Genomic DNA, 18,372 nt, shown 5'->3' on the forward strand with positions numbered 1-18,372 from the left:
CTAGAGAAAAATACTCCACATAGTTATCCCACTCCACAAAACCTCCAAAAAAACTTCACTTTTTAGAAATTCTGAAGGAATGTTCTTCTCAAACTGGCAACTAATTTGATAGTTAATTTAAAGTCCACAAGTTGCAAGATATCAGAATAAGGTCTTTTCCCCGTCTTATGCTTAGGTATTCAATTTTATTTTATTTTCTGCTCCAGTGTAGCAATTTGAATATGCCCTGGTAGAAAAGTGTTACTGAAGTTGAATTCAAACATTGAAAACATTTTTAAAGACTCATTTAAGTTCATTTTTGCAAAGAACTGTATTGTTGCTATGAAGGTTTGCTCGTAAAAAAGAAAAAAAAACAACATAAAAGGTTTTTCTCTACTGATTTCTGTAGTTCCCCCTCTTAATTTCTCTCATAGCGTAATTTGCGATTGAAATGAAAGCATTTCAAAGTGATATTGAAAGATAGATAGAGAAAAGTTTTCCCTTTGTACTGAAATATTATTGGAAATCAATATGAAGCACAATAATTACACTGGAGATTAAATCAAAAGTAAATTGCATAGAAAATACTCTATTCTTGTTCTCTCTCTATTTCATAAGAATAGACTAGGAATACAGCAACATTTTTTTTTTAATTGGTCACTTATAACAATAACCAGAGAATGTCAGCAGTACCTGCTACTCAGTGGATAGCATCTTTCACAGAGAGAATAGGCTTCTGATTGCTGCCAATTTAGAGTCTTGCATCCCACTGTGGATCCCCTTTCAAAGGAATAGGAAGAACTGCCAGGTGCCAATTTGTAGGTTGCTAATGGCTTAACGAACCTTTATTGGCATGACAGCGAATTTGTGAGTGATTAGTCCTGTGTTTCTTCATACTTCATACTGGAATACTGGAGCATGCTGTGCTGGTTTCAGCTGGGGCAGAGATAATTTTCTTCACAGTGGCTGGTGGGGGGCCATGTTTTCGATTTGTGCTGAACACAGGGTCAGTACCACAGAGATGTTTTTGTTATTGCTGAGCAGGGCTTGCACAGAGCCAAGGCCTGTTCTGCTTCTCATACAACCACACTGGGGAGGGAGTTTTTGGTGCATGGGAGGTTGGGAGAAGACACAGCCAAGATAGGTGACCCCAAGTGACCAAAGTGGTGTCCCAGACCATATGCTCAGTATATAAAAAGGGGGGAAGAAGGAGGAAAGGTGCGCATTTAGAGTGCCAGGATTTGTCTTCACAAGTCACCATTACATGTGGTGAGAACCTGCTCTCCTGGAGATGACTGAACACTTCCCTGCACATGGGAAGCACTGAATTAATTCATTGTTTTTCACTGCTTGTGTGTGTGGCATTTGCTTTCCCTATCAAACTGTCTTTATCTCAGCCCACAAGTTCTCTTCTACTCTTCTAATACGTCTGGTTAGAAGTCACGAGTAATATACACACTGACTTTTCAACTGCAGAAAATCTTCATATCATAGTCCACCAAAATAAATATTTGAGAATTTTCAAAATGTGTTCAGAAGTAAATTTTAAAAAAAGGGGAAAATGTGTGTTTTCACAGTTTATCTCATAGATATGTTTTATGCTTGCAATTGAAGCAACATTTATGATTTCTAGTTAATTAAATGTGGCTTTGTTTGCTTATGTAGGGTTAAAAGTTCAAGAACAGACTTACCTATATAGAAAACAAGCAACTCAGTGCCTACATTTTAGAAATCTGTGATTCAAAGAAAAATCTGAAAGCTGAGTTTCTAGAAACTTTTTATATCAGTAAGAAAAAAGCATGCTTTTCAACAAATCCTTCAGAGTGAATTTATAGACATCCAAAACCATCAGAAGGGAACCACAAAGTTCAAACACATATCTCAGTTTTTATTTATTCAGAGCTTATGCATGTGAAACAGGACTGCAAATAGCCCAGAATATACTCCTGTTTTCAAAACACAGTTAGTAGCAGCCATAATGATAATGATAGCATTGAGATTTTTGTACAACAGTTTACTATTAATTCAACTTTCTACAGTTTGCTGGAACGTAACCAGGACCAGCTGGATCCAATTTGCCTCCCAGGTCCTTCCCCAGGAGAAAGCCATGCCAGGATGGACACTGTTCAAGATACTTGAGGTGTGTGGAGAGTGGGCACAGAACAGGCAGTGGGACAGAGAAATGCACAGACAAAAATGGCTCTCATAGCAACACATGGGTAAAACCTGTGGGCAAGCAAAAATGGGTGGCTCACAGCTCCAAGCTCAGTTTTTATGGAGAGAAGGATGGCATCATAAATCAATTTGATCAAAAGACAGATAAGTTACACTTGGTGTAAATTTCCTTACTGAGGGTGATCCAAAATGGATGTTTTTTCTTTATTTCCCCACTTGGTACAGGCAGAGGATAGCTGTTCAAACCAAGGTAATTTTGGGCATATGCAGAGACAAAAACTGCAGCTGAAACAAGCCAGGAAAATTTCACGGCTAAGAGAAAAGTAGTCATGGAGCAGAAGCAGTCCTGTGATTAGACAGTCCACATGAAGAACAAAATGATAGATTAAATCTATTGTGTCTTTTTTTTTTTTTTTTTTTTTTTTTGGTGAGTCTTACCTTTTCCAATTAAATAAGTGTTGTATATTAGCAATCATACATATTTTTATCAACAGCAAAACATTTAATATTCAGTTCTCAGCTTCACCAAATTACTAAAAATGTAAACACATGGACAAAAAGCACATATGGAATCCTATAGGAATTCAGATGTATTCAAATTTCATCTCCCTGTGATTTTATGATTGCTTTTGAAATGGCCTGCTTTAATTACTAAACATCTGTTACCCAATAACTAAAGGCATTACGTTTCCCTGCACCACAACAAAAAGATGCCCTGTGTTGCTGAATTGATCACACATGGAGCCAAAGAAACTTAGCAACCATGTTGAATCTATAGGGTGGAAGCCTTGCCCTGGTTTGAAATGGCTCTACCTTCTGGGCCTTTGGAAAAGCTTCCTCATCAATGGGTGGATTGAGATGGTTGATTGATGCTTCATTTTCCTGTACAGATCAATCAGCAGCAGCTTGTTGGACAGTCAGCTGCATTAGTGTCATCCAGAGTTACAGACATGGTTCCCACTCCAGAATGCAGGAATTTGCCTTGTGAAAGCATTCATTTACAGTACATACTTTTCCTTCTTTCCAAAAGCCCCAATTCACAACATTTCTGTGTACTTCATTAATTTCATATGCTCTGATTAGGCTCTTGACTCCACGATTCAGTGTCTAGTGCTCATGTCTCTTAGGGATGGGACAATAAATATTAAATTGTATCAATTATCATACATGCGTGTTGTGATTTCTTCTACAATAGTTCCCAGAAAATCAACATTTGTAAATAGTTTTAGATTACTGTCTAATGTACATTTTCCTACTCTGATTCAAGGGAAGCATTGTAAAATACAAAATAGCTCTGTCTGAGGAAGTCTCTCTATTATTACATGCATAATGAAATCCATTTGCTTCCCTGGAAAGATAAAAAATAGGCTTTAATTAAGTTTAGAGTGAGAGTAAATAGTAATCTGAAATTAAAATATATTAAATAATGCTAGAGCAATCTGAAACGAAGCACTATAAAATCTGAAAAATCCTTAATGTAAATTTTAAAAAGGACTGAGCATGCTAAAATAAAGTAATACAGAGTATTCAATACATTTTAGTTCTGTTATGGATGTTCTTGATCATTCAGAGTTTTAATTTCCTCACACTGAAATTAGATTAAATTGATTTTTTGGAGAGGTTTCCTCTTCATGACTATGCAAGACCTAATTAATTTCCTATTAATTCAGGTTTTGACCCAAGGCTTAATTTTTTTTTTTTTTCTGGGAGCTTTCTTTTGTCATGAAGGTTACCTGTGCATGTTAAACATGCTACAGTTGTTTGTCATTTTATCCTTCTCACAGCTGGAATAACTGATTTGCCAACTGTGTTTATATGTCTCAGCTTTATGCCTTTGGTATAATACATGTATAAAAAGTGTGTGTGTGTACATATATATATACACACTTATATATATATATATATATATGTATATTCAATATATATTTATATAATATATATAATATTATATATATAAAAATATAAATATCCCATGCATTTAATTTTCCTCATTTATTATAATTTATTATCCTTCATTATGATTGTAGCCCTGCCTCTTCAGAAGGCTGTAGCTACAACATCCAGTATATAAAAGAAATGCTAATTAAAGTACCTTTGGGAGGAGAATGGAATGAAAGAAGGTGATATTAAATATTAATCATAAGAAACAAGGCAGGAAGATTTTTAAAGGTGGAAGCAAATAAGAGTGGATTATGGTAATCTGTGATGGCACAGAAGATTAATTTGCACTTTCATACAGAGATTCTTCTCTTTTCCAGAATCACCTTTATTTTAAACTCAAGATGGAGTTATTTTTGCCTAATTTAAGGAAACTCTGCCTTTATGATGAGGACCTAACAGGAGAGACTTAATGTTACACCTTTTTTTTCACCTCTTTCCTAAACATTAAGCATAATATTGTGTTTTATGACTTTGTATTTCTGTAAAACTCTTGTATTAAAAAAAATTTCTCTGTCTTTAGTAAACATATATTTTTATCTTTCAGTCTCTTCTAGTAGCAAAGATTCCTGGCACACAAAAATGCACTCTTTATCCAAGGGTTTGGTGAATTTTAAAACCCAGGCATTGCCATGCTTGGAGCCTTGCTTTCTCACCATTCATCCCTTAACATGCAATACATAAAAATCAGAAAAGCTGCCTGAAATCAGTATGACAAAAGGAGGTGTCATCAAACATCTAAAAAGGTAGTCTGAAAGTCAGAATCCCAAGAGCAGACAGGCCACCTGAATATGTTCCCATTCTTCTTAGTTATAAAGGTGTTCGCCAAGAAGAGTTTATGTTACACACTGTTGCCAGACAACAGGTTTCACACAATGGAAATGGAAATATACCAAATGCTCTCACCAGCCTGTCACTACTGCCCACATCCTGCCTCTTCCAGTTTCTCAAAAAGACTGCTGGCAATGTTAAAACTGGTTGTTGAGGATCAGTAAGTTTGCCCCGAGGTGTTTCCCAGACACAGTCAGTGCAATCCACTGTTTTACAGAACATCTTGTATGTAACCAACCAAGCTGTTTCTACTGGAAAAAGGATATTAAAGCATAACTAAGCCTAATGAAGAAGAGTGCAAAAATAAGAAGTTGGTTAGAAGATTTGAAAAGAATGCAGGGAAATAATATAAAATTGGTTTATTTCTGCTCAGTTTCAGCCTCTGTTTTCTGTTTCAGATTATTTGTCTTTTTTCCATGAAGAAGAAGGATTATTATAACATCTCTGACACATTCTCCTAACGAAAGTTAATCGGCAACTCATCTGCCACCTTAAATTAAAGATACAATCTTCTTCTGAATAGATTGTTTCCCCTCCCCAGAGCCCTCTTTATAGCCCAAAGTTCTTTAGATGTAAATTACAGCTCAGCACCAGCCCCACCTGTACCCCCTTTTATCCTCACTTACACACTCTTTTAATTAATATAACTGAAATTTATCATAACATGGTACATTATACAGTGCTCACTGAAATAACTAATGGCACTAAACCCTTCCAATATATTGATTATTCCAGCCCTTTCAAATATCATGATACTACCAATCTCACAATAATATTACATCTTTCACACAGCTAGAGATACTGGCATCAGAGGAAGTGAGATAAGACTCCTGTTTTCTTTCCTACACTATGAAACAGCTGGGCAGTCAATCAGCTGGGGCTAGGACCCAGCCTCGGGAGACCTGCCTTGGCAGTGAACACTGCAGGAAAAGTGGGATATTGGTATCATCTTCTTTTTAAATCACCTTTCCCTGACCTACCCTGGTGAGAGAAGGGAGAGTAAGGCTGTCCCAGCCACCATATCCCAGCGTTCTATCTCTAAAGACAAAATCACACCTGCAACTCTGTAGGGTTAGGGAGAAGCTCTGGGAGAATTGAGAAAGACTGACTAAAATGGAGTCGCTACAAAAGGACAAAGAATCATTACTAGAGACTCAGCATTATGCTAACACGCACTCACCCTGGTATTGCTGCTATTCAGAATCACAATGCTGTCACAGAATCAGCATATTGCTCATCAGAAGGATGAAATGGGCTTTAAATAGGTTTTGGGAATCTGCATTTCCCTTTTGTAATGCTGATTTTCACAGGAGTACCTCTTTTGTCTCCAGGCTGAATTTGATGGCTCTCTGCACTTTGTACCCTGACCCAGCACCACCTGCCAGCCCGGCAGACTTCATGGTACACATCATGCCTGCACCACAACTGAGAGGTTTTACAACAAAAGATACTTACTGCATACAAAGACTGTCTGACAATCCTAGATTTTGCGTAATTCTGCAGGATGACTGAGAAGGTGGGTTACAGAATATACCAAAAGGTGATACAAACTAAAGCCAGTCCTTTAGTTTCCCCTGTTAGATTTCAGGTACAGGACTCTCACGTCCACTTTCAACTACTGTTTTCATTGTAGCAAGATTATCTATCAGCTCACGTTCCAAAAAGCACATCTTTCAAAGCAGCCACTGATTCTCAGTGCTGTCAGTGCCAATAACTGCACCTTTGCCTCAGGAAGGAAGCACACCCTTTATCCTCAAGAGGCCCAAATGCTAAGGACCCTTTTGCCTACCTTGAATTTGAAGCAGAAACTCAGACTGAGACTGGCTCAGTTTATTTCCTGAGTGCTGGGTTCGTTTTCTAATCGTTTGTAGATGGGTGTCAGCTGATGAGCAGGCTCAGCCCATACCTATGTGTGGTTTGTGTGTGTACTAGAAAAGATCTGAGTCCACATGGTGATGCCACATGTAGGTGCGAGCAAGCCTAGTTTGCAATGGGAAGGAATGGGTTGCAGAAGCCTCCTTGGCTACCTCTCCCATTTTGCAGAACATTTATATGACTGATGCCAGGAAGACAAATTGCCTGCTGTCCATTTTCATTAGGGATTTAATATCTCACAGAAGCAAAGTATATAGTTTTTAAAGAGAAATTAACAAGAGGTATTCCCTTGCCAGCAGTAAAGATGTACAAAATCAGTGTGAAAAAACAGTGCACTCACTTATTCATCACCTTCTGCTTCTATACATCTCAACACTGAGAATAATAGTTGCAGAATCTCCCAAAATGCTCACTGCTAGTATGTGGGTGGATGTGGCCCATCAACAGCAGTAAAAACATATTGCTTTAAAAGAGAGAAACTACAGGGTGCTGCAAGGAGACAGAGAATGAGGATTCCCCTTCAATCTCCCCGGGTCAGATAAAATACTAAAGAACAGTTACTAATAATAAGAAGAAATAATGAAAAAGAGCAAAGACACATAATTTCACTAATTTTTAACTTATTGAAAAAGCAAATGGGCATATATTTAATTTATAAATTTGATACAAAGCAGGTCACTAGTAAAAATTTCTCAAAGTCAATTCTAAAATTAATTTTAGAGCAAACTAATGGTCACTCTTGTTAGCATGAAGTAACAGAAATGGTTTTTGTGCTCAGTAGCAGCTGGTATAGTAATTCTGGAGAAGATTTTTCATGAATAACAAAGACAATGAATTTGTAAAAGTGAAATTCTGACCAGACTCAATTGTGAAATGTCTCTGCACCAGCCACATCAAAAATTCATCTTTCTATATATATTAATGGTATCCAATTTATCTCATGTACAAAACCAGAACTACAACTCACCACTTCAAAACGTGCTGTCCGGTGTATATAATTTATGATACTTCAGAAAAACTGAACCCCTGGACTTCACTTGGACAACTACTTCTATCCCCTTGCTGTGCCCTCTTTCCACTTTCTAAATGACTTTGTTTTTGCATTTCATTCACAGAACTGCAAAGCACCTTTCTTAGCTGTCTTTTACACCTACTCAATGCTGTTGATTGCTGAGTACATTGCAAAATGTGATTAAATAGAGAAGAGAAAAAGGTTGTAGTAAAAGCCCAACTTCCCCAGCTATATCCCATTACTTCCATGGGATTATTCCAGGCACTGTCTAGCTGAGCCTTACAAATTCAAAGCTCATTGCTGTTTTGGGGCACTAGCTGTACTTCCAGACCACATCCTCCAGTACAGCTTTGCCTAAAAGGAATCTATGTTACATGCTCCACAAAAGACCACCAAACACAGTAAATGGATGTGGCATTATTACAAAAGAATATGTCTAATTTGAATAGAGATTCTAATGTAGGTATATTCACTGAAGAGTCATGGTTGCATGTTTCACTCAACAGCAATAGTAGGAAAACATCTGCCATGTCTGTGAGTATACACTTGGTTGTTGTTGTTCTGGTTTGGGGGTTTTTTGATGATAATAATTCTTAATATAACATTTTTCACCCCAAAGCAAACAGGCTCTGGGAACATTTGGCTAAAAACACAACAGACAGGCACAAACAGCAGGTCCCCAAGCTGCCTAAAGACAACAATCACACATTTTCATAGTCCTGGGAAAGAACCACAGGCAACAAATTCAAGACTATATTATCTGTGGGCTATTTGATCTCCTTGCTTCTGGGACCTGTTTTATCTGTTTCAAGTGCAGGACAACATTCCTGGTTTTCCTCCACTTTACTTCCCTCTGCCTGAGATATCCTCCCTTTCTGGTTAGGTTATTCAGTCTCAGCAGCTGCTGAACTTTATGTTCTCATTCAGGTGCAGCTCAAGGCCAAGTATAGGTAACACAAAACACTGCTGATGCCCTTCCACCACTGCAATAAGCAACCTACATTTCTTCAGTGTGAATGTCAAGAATAGCCTCAAGGAACTGAATTTTACAGAATGTTAAGAGTCATATCTAGTGTTCTGCTTGGTTTTTAAAGAAAGCTAGCTATGGGAACATGGAGGAAAATCTTTGTTTATAATTCCTGCTAGGAAGAAGCAGGAGAGAGGAATGAAAAGTTTTGAATTTTATGTATTATATAATTATAAATTATGTCCTGTGCATTCACTTTAAAAGTAGAGCTTTTTGATTAATTTCTTCTAAAGATTTAAATGTATAGGACTACACCTGAGTGATAAGCAATAATGGAGCAAATGGACAATAAAATGAAGATTCAGGAGTAAGTAAAAAAGGCATAGCTTATCAAACTGATAGAAACTAGGAGAATCTTGCCAAGTTCATTGCATGATGTGTGTCTGTCTCAGAGTCTCCCCTTTTTACACTGTGATTACAAAGAACTGACTTAAACTCTGTTTGCAAAGGAGTTGCCAACACATTGCATCAGTTCTTTTCTTACATCCCTCCTGACCACACAACAGTATGGGAATTTCTGGGGACTTCTAAAAGTTGGGAGATTCTTATTGCAGGGTTTGGTTCACTTCTGAGGAGTAAATTACAAATTCCTCGGGTTACTATCAGCTGCACCAGGGATTCACACAATGCCAAGAAACTAAAAACAGAGCACTAAAGTGTGGTTACATAATTCAAAAGGACATAAACATAATTTCACAAGCAGAAAGATGACCTTCTATCTAGTGTGACTATGGATCAACACCATTTCCTTGCTCTAGATACGTCAATGTCACCAACAGTAGCATCCCTTACTCCAAATTTTGGCTAAAAATGAGAGCCTAATTTTCAAAGTAACTTGTGTTAAATTCTATGGCTTATGTAGGTATGTAAGAGGCCAGGCATAATCATAGATTCATAGTCCTTACTTGTTTTGAAATATATTAGTTTATATTAATCTCAAAATTAATTCATTAGGTTTCTGAAGGTTTACTCTCCACACATTATTCATTTCATTGAGAAGTTACGTGTTGTATGCAATACATGCCTGCATATTCCACTGAGACAATCCCTTTATGATTAGTATTTTGTATTGTACTTAGAGACAGATGAGCAGGACAAGAAAGCTTTTCCTCTGAAACTTTTACTGTACAAAAGAAAATGTCGTATAATGTTAATACGTACCTTCTTTATCATCGTGGCGTATGACTGCATCCTGTATCATATCAGCAAGACTAAAGCAAACTCGTTGATTCTTTCCATGCTTCAGCTTCTTCCCGTGGCCCTCCCGTTTCTGGAAAGCTTTTTCCCGCTCGTAGTACGCCTTGATTTGGTCACAGCGCATGCGCTTGACCAGCCGCTGCCGCTGGCCCAGGGGGAGGGACTCCAGCAAGCACTGCTCAATTTCCATCTCATGGGTCCGAAAAACATTACATAGCTGGAAACAGCCTGCAAGGAATTAAACACAAGCAACTTTAGATCTTGCTTTCAAATGTGCCACGAAACCTCCAGCAATTATCTTGTTGATCTAACCGTGTGCAAGTCCATCACGTAAGCTCCTCCTACTCAACTGAGGCTGACCACAGAGAGTCTATGTCATCATCATTTACTTTTTGAAAACAACACATAACTCATTCCATTAAATCACTGATGCATTTTTTTAAAAGCTGGCTCAGGCCATGTGAACAAATGTGAACAGAAAGAAGTCTGAAAGTTCACTTGTGAAATGGGCAAAATACCTAAACATTTCAGTACAATTCAAGTGGCTAGCATTTTGCTTACAAACAAGAAACTACTAAGGAGATTAATTCTAGTTTGATGCCTGTGTCTCTTTTTTATTCATTTTCATCTTGCTTTAGGTTGGCAAATTTCTGTATTCAGTGAGAAGAAAAAACATCGTATCATAATTTTAATGAGTTCACTAGCATGCAATGGGCACTAAGGTAACTATCTCTTAAAAACATCAGTCACTTCAGATTCTAACCCTGTGTAAAACTTTTTTCTAATTTTTAAAATTTTTTGATTGTATAGAGACATCAAAATTGATCCTTCTAATTAAACCATCAGATACTAAAATCTTCATGAAGAAACAATCACAAATGTGTCTTTGAATCAGTTATTCCTAACATTCACAGCACTTCCTTTAAGTCAGATTCCTTTTTCAGTTTTACCATTAAATATGGAATTTTTGCTGACATTGCAATAACACTGTTTTCTCACTGGTTTTTTTTTTTTTTCTCTTTTCCACTGAGAGCAAAGACTGAAGACCACAGGAGAATTGAGTGCTGCTACTTACTTTTACTGTTATGTTACAAAAGGAGGGCAATGGATTGTGAGATAATTTTATTGCCAAACTCCTTCAGTGTGAATTCACATCCATCAACAACATGCCCACCATCCCTCACTAAGTTGATTTGATGTGGTGACTACAGACCACCCCATCACTTCTGATTCTCATGTTCTACTTTATGAATTTCCTTCATATGGGGCCTAGGGGCTCAAATTTGTAATTTCTAAGGGCTGACGGCAGCCCCCATGGGGCAGGTTTTCTCTCCACAGTTTGAAGCAAGACCTCTTGAAGGAAATGTGGACACAATTCACCTTGGGTAGTTAAGAAATACCAAATTAGCTTTACTCTGCAACATAAGAAACAGGTTTTTTCTACCTGTTTTGTATAGTCACATCATCAAAGGATTCCTCCCTCACTGAGGGCATGCCTGAGTACTGCTGACTTAATGACCACTTTGTTTTCTCCTTGTGGTTTGACATGTGTTTAATCTATTGAATTCCACTCAAACCCTGCTCTGAAGCCACAATTAACAATCTCCTGACAGGATTTTGTAAAGCTCATGTCATCACAGCACATAAAAGCATCACAAATATTTATTTATTTTCATTTTAAAAAGAGACAACAGAGTATCCTTATCTGCATTCTCTATCAAGGAAGTGATTTTCTTTTTAAAGTTCTTTTTTTAAAATGTTTTGGTTTGCTTTAAAGCCATAGTAGTCTATAAACTATAATGTATCACAATTCCATAATAAAATATAAAATTGTAATCTGAGGTCTGCATGCCAATAATTTTATAAATTTTATTTATAAAATTATATCTTTATTTGCTAAATTATTTGTTATATTATTTCATAAATTACAGATAATACAAATATTATATATTATATAAAATATTACATATTTTATAAATTTATAAATTTACAACTATAAATTGCAATCATGGTCTCAAACCAGACTTCTCAAAACTGAGGAACATACATTAATCCAAAAAGCGCCCAGAGAGTGTCTTGTTAGCAAACACTATGATAGAAGCAGACACAGAATACAATACTACAGGTCAATTTCAGTCAATTATTTTTAACATAGGCTACTCTCTCCCTATAATTTCTGCTCCTTTCTTAACATACCCTTCTAGTTAGAAGAAAACGAGTTGTCAAACTAAAAACTGGAAACACGTATTGGCTTGCATTAAGGCAAAACACACACCCTTTCTTCTTGCATGTCAAAGCAAATAACTTCTGCTGTATAAAACAAAATTTTCCACTTGACCTTAAATTATATGTTTAATTCCATAGCAAAAATTATATGTTTCATTTCTTTTATTTCCTTGTTGGAAGACACAACGAAATGAATGGGTAACTCTGTAAAGCTGCAGAAGATGTAACTTTATTCCTGGGTTCAATCCCAGTGTCCAGAGCATTCAACCCCATAGAAGAGCTACATTCAGACCATTCTCCTCAGCCTGAGGTAGTTTTCAACTGTACCTTTTTCTCATGATAGGACTGCAAAATAAGCAAACTTCAAATCTTTGCTATCAGAATTGTTCTGCTGTATATAAAATATATATAAATATGTATATAAAAATGTATATAAAAAGCCTTTAGCCTACACAGGCCTTTTGTTTCTGCCACAGACAGAGACATTTGTCTATCTATACCCTAACACTTCTAAATGTGACTACAATGCCTGCCAGCAAGGCTCATAGTCACAGAGGGAAAACCAGTTCATTGTGTTAAACTGTGTTTGCCTGCAGCTGGGAGCCCACCCCTGCTCTGCTCATTCCTTCTCCTTCAAGAAGGGAAGAAGGAGCAGCCACGCACTTGAGCTCCAACAGGCTGCACCTTAACTTGCTATTTACATTCTGAAAACTCACCTGAGACTGAGAATTGTGGCTACTGTCTTAGTCATGGCTGTAAATCTGCACTGCCTGCTAACCAGACTTTATGGCATCTTTGCTTTTCCTCAGCTTAGCTCATGGGCAGTCTCTGTTCTTAGGAGGAACTCATAGTGTTTGCTGCCATATCGCAACTGAGACTGATGCAAGCTGTAGGACGTCTTTGCCATCATACTGCTCTCCTCTTCCAAGGCAAGAAATCAAAAAAAAATCAGCTCAGTGTCTCGGTCAAACACAGCACAACAAAGATGCTGTCTCACAGGCAGATACCAGTCTCAGGAAGGATGTTCCTGGCTTAGTGTCCTCTGCCTCTCCACTGGAATGACTTTCAGCTTGTATGAGTCTTTATCTACTTGCCCTATGAGGAACAGTGCTTGACTACCACAACTGGCCGCACATAGCAGTTCACGGTGTGTGGCCAGAGTCAAAGCAGTCCAGGCCAATTGAGGAAAGGACTCTTGATCCATTTGGTCACTTGTCTCAGCTAAAAATTAATGAATTGAAGATGAAATTTCTTTCCTCAGCTCATCTGGAACCTGATACATCCCAGATGAGATCAGTATCTGACTGTGGATGTAACAGCTGCAGGTCAGCAACCTCATTAGATTAAGCCTAGATTAGGAAACACAGTATAAATGCAGACAAGGCAAACTGCCTGAATCAATCTTTCAGGCACTCATCTCTAAGGAATGCACCATTGAGTCCAGCATCCAGTTTTAGAACCAGGCAGAGCTCTCCTCTGTTGTCCCACTCAGCAGAGGAACCGATGATGGCACAAGAGGCAGAGCTTCCTTCACACATCAAGAGAGCTCACCTCAAACACAGGATAGACATGCTTCTGGAGAAAATTCTGTGGATGGCTTAATACACATGAAGCATGGGGTAATTCACCAAAACTGCATCAAATAACTTTGTGTTGTCTACCAGTCTTGAAAACCTCTGTTAACAGATTCTACAAATTGTCTGGGTAAACTGTTTAAGTTGCTTCACTGGCTTCTATTAAAAATGCCGTGAGTTCTTTTGGTGGCCATTATCCCTTGGTACTAATTGTCACTATTGAGAAGGTTTCAGCTTTTTCACTTCTGCTAGCAATCCTGGTTGCCTCCCATTGCTCTCATTCTATTGCCTCAGTGTCCATCTTAGACTGGTGGCACCAACACCACGTATTTGCAGGCGCAGTTTCAGTAGCCCCAAGTAGCAGCAGACAATAAGTTCCCTCTGTCTGCTGACCAAACACCTCTGAACATAGCCCCTGTGTGGTTTGTCTGATTTATCATCAGCACATACAGCTGGCTTCCATTCAGCTCTGTGTCCATTGTAACCCAGCACATTCTTCAGCAGGACTGCAGCTCAAGTCAGTCAGTTCCCAGGCTGCACCAAGGTATAGGGTTAGTCTGCCTCAGGTGTGAAAATATCACTTCCCCTCTTGAACTGCCCAAAGTTTCTAGCAAGCCAATCCCCAGGATTAAGCTCTCCCTTTGAAGTGTGCCAACTACTCTGTCCTAAGTGAGCATTGCCAACACCAATAGCTTCCCCTGCAAAGAAACCTTACAGGAAAAAATAGCTGCTAAAATCCACAACTTTATTAGGTGGATGCAAACAGTTACTGCTTAGAGAATGACACCTCAACCACAGTCAGACTCAAAAAAAAAAAAAAAAAAAAAAGGCAATTAGAGCCTCCTAAAAAGGTAATGTGCAGCAAGTCTGTCCATCCTTTCCTTCCCCAAATATGGGAGGACTGGCACAAACTGCCATACTGATTTGGTACAAGAACACTGTATGACCCCCATTCAACAGCAGAAAATAGATGGAAAACATGACCCCAAACAGAGCTGGTTTTGAGTGTGCTAGTCAGGAGGGAGTATGGTAAAGATTTGTGGGTAGGAAAAAAGGTTGCCTTCTGAATACATTTGCTTAAGAGTTTGTATCTCATTACATAATATATCAGATTTGAAGATTATTTCATGCAGTTCTTGGCTCAGTGCATGACAAATTACACTAATGTGCAGGGATTCAATCAGGCCACTGTGATGGTCATGGCAGACTGCACTGGAGAATACCGTGGCAGTGTCACCCATGAAAAAGCTGGCAAGGTTTACTGGTTTATTATTTATTTAATGGGATGTTCTGGACAAAAATTACTAGATTAAACGTGATTGTCAGTATGCATATAGTTTTAAGGTCTGCATCTTCTGTATAAGCACACAATATAGAAACCTCTAAAAAACACTGAAATATCAAAACCAGAGAAACTTATACCATGTAACATTGATTACTAATTAGTACAGGACAAAGGAAATCATTACCACTGTAACCAACAGAAAAAAAAAAGTTTCAATGATGCTTGCTAGCAAAAAGTTGCTTCATTGACTGGGACCACCATGAACCACAAGAAAGAGAAGAATCACTACTTTAAAACAACAGCTTAATAAAATTGTAGCAATTTACTCACAATTGGAGAGTATGACATCTGCATCACAAGACAAATTACAGTTTTGATCCTGCCTGTACAAACAAGAGATTTCTGAGTAAAGAGGAACAGTTTGTTTTGAATTGTCACTGGTTCTCACTGCGAAGATGAGAGAAGGAATATTTTGTGACATTACAAGCATCAGCTCCTGAACAAAATGAAGAGCAAAGGAAGGGTGATGGGATGTAAACAGAGAGGAAGAATGGGCACTGTTACAGAAATATTATTCCATCTTCTGAAGGTGATTTGAGCTCAAGTAACTTTACAGTATACAAGGAAATTTTTTGCCATATCTCTTTTCAGAAACCATACTGATATAGCTTTCCCTTCTACTGCTTCTTATGGCTTTTTTGTCTATCAACTTTAGTCACTTGGTCTGGCATTTAAATTAGGAGACTAGTCATCCTAAAAAATGCACCTCAGATGGTAATTCACATTACAGGGGGGTGATTATGTCCCTGGGGGTTTATGATTATGTCACAGGTCAGGAGGCATTTCCAGAAAGTAAAGCTGAATGCCTACATAATGCACACACAGGCTCACCTCTCTGCTCAGACGCATTTTGACATTGCATGTGACTTTTCATTAAAGGCAAGCACACAATCAAACATTGACATTGCTTAATGCAGCAAGCCTCTCAAATATGGTGACATGGACTAAGGGTGCATAATGCTTAACATTACAAATTTCGAAATAATAAGAGACATGCTTAGCTTTATTTATGCAAACATGTTGATTTTTATAATATTTTAAACAATGAATAATTAAAGTTCTGGGTATTTGAAAAACCCCAGTCCTTATAGCATTGAAACAAAATATAGAGGGTTTATATAGCTGGAAAAATGGTAATCTGAGATTCTGAGAATGTATACTGCAGCCAAAACAATAGTCTTTAAGCAGTTTAATGTCACTAAAGGAAAAAGAGTAAAAAAACCCTCCAAAATATATACTGTGTTTAGTTTGGGTCCTCTGACACTTAGCCCCTATCTTGGTCTATTCTTGCTAAAGATATGATATCAGCCCATTTTCACAACTGCAATTAAACATCTGCATTCTAATTTAGATAACTGAAATTGTCCTGGATTGCAGAAAGATAAAAATATATCAAAATTTCAACAACTTCAATAAACGTTTAAATAGATTAGCATTCATTCAACAAATTTTAAAAGGCCTTTTTTCATAGAGTACCATTGTACAACACTTTTGAAGCTGGCTGTCTAACCATAACCACACTATCAACAAAGATATGTGGGAAAGGCATGCAAGGAGCAGCAAGTGCTTTGGCACTTACACATTCAGATACATGTATGGTGTAAATCACACGATGGTGTAAATTGGTGCAGCTTCATCCAGTTCAAAAAGCTACATTAATGTGCACTCCATGTTTGCTACAGAAGTCAGACCAGAAATTTAGGCACTGGCCTATTCAGTAATGCACTTTGCTGTTACACATAATGACATTATTATACAGAAGGCTTTTTTCCTTCTACCAACAAAGTATATTATTTAGATTTATTATGTTGAATTAGAAATAACAATTTATGAGTTTTTATGAAGCTGAGATGAATTTGATATGAAATCAGTGATATAAATACTAAAGCATAACTGAAGTCATTGTGTCTGAACTGTAGATCAATGCATTTTACAGGTGCTCTCTTCAGAAATCAAAAGTTATTATGTATTTTCTACTGATCTTACAGTTTCTAAAAGAAATGTGGCTAAGAACAGCCACAGGAAAGGCTGGCTTAGATTAAATCCATCTCAGATTGAAACACTAAGATCAGCACCAAAATACTTGGATTTGAAAATCCTTTGTTCACCACAGGGAAAATTACTTACCATTTGAACAGCCTCTCCATTACATTTATTAAGCTGTGAGTGGTGCTTGCAACCACTCAGCCTGACTTCCACAGCTGAAACCCTTCCATCAGGTCAGTACAGACCTGCTCACTGTAGCAATGGACTTCATCCTTTTTCCTCTTTTTGGTTTCCCTTCCCACCCCAAAAGCAGATAATCATGAGGGAGCAGTATAACTATTTACCTTGTAAAGAATGTAAAGAATTCAATTGATGCCAAGTCCTCTGAGAATAAATTACATTGCAGTAAAGGAGCTGATGTGCTTCTCCTATTCTTGGCTCCACAGAGCTCCTTTTTGATGTAATTAGAAAGTTAGGGCTCTGAAATGACACGATATACAAAGCTTCCTCAATTCCTGCTTAACACCCAATTCTGTCTTTGCTGAAGAGCAATCCTGAGCACATTCAAGCAGCCACTCTCTTATAAAACCCCACTCCTGTACGCTGCTCTTCAAGAGCCTTTCGATGTGACTAGACTGGTAAGTAGGAACTGCAATCAATTTCCAGCTTGATACCAAGGAAAAGTTACTTATCAGATGTTATTTATCAACTCTACAAGCTTCCTAATAGACTCTATTATCTATCTATCAGCAATTCAGTGAAGTTACACTGGCATTTTCTAAAAATTTATTGTATTTAAATCAAAGAAACCACCAGTTTGGGATCTTGCCATTGTAGTGATAGAAGAGAGTCTGAATAATACCTAATTAAATATAACAGAGGGCTCTGCACTGTCATTTGTGATTTATGCCATGTAGCAATCTGTGACATATGGAGATTTTATGTTCTAGGTAAAATTCATTAACTGTTTGCCAGCTTATTCAAAAATGCAGCCAAACTGCTTGCCTGTACATTAGCCTTCAGTGTAATAAAACACAGGTTTCAAATACATATGTATGGGGTTCTTCTCATTCTTTAGAAAAACAAAAAAATCATTTTCTTTTGTCTGGTTTTGATGCACAGGGAATTGACAAGTATGAATGGTCTGAAAGAAAGTCTGTTTGCCCCAGAGCAGCAGTCCTCATCTGTAGATCACATCCAGAAACTA

The 18,372-nt window shown here is 37.6% G+C and overlaps 1 protein-coding gene across 1 annotated transcript in view; it reads right to left on the reverse strand.

Moving 5' to 3' along the window:
- The window catches only part of MYO16 (myosin XVI), a 278,025-nt gene that overhangs the window by 247,211 nt on the left and 12,442 nt on the right, over window positions 1-18,372 (reverse strand). Inside the window, exon 2 of the mRNA XM_059465978.1 lies at window positions 9,999-10,262. Coding sequence (XP_059321961.1) covers window positions 9,999-10,262 — 264 coding nt within the window. The remainder of the gene's footprint in view (window positions 1-9,998; window positions 10,263-18,372) is intronic.

This window comes from Ammospiza nelsoni, chromosome 2 (genome assembly GCF_027579445.1).
Source record: "Ammospiza nelsoni isolate bAmmNel1 chromosome 2, bAmmNel1.pri, whole genome shotgun sequence".
NCBI lineage: Eukaryota > Metazoa > Chordata > Aves > Passeriformes > Passerellidae > Ammospiza > Ammospiza nelsoni.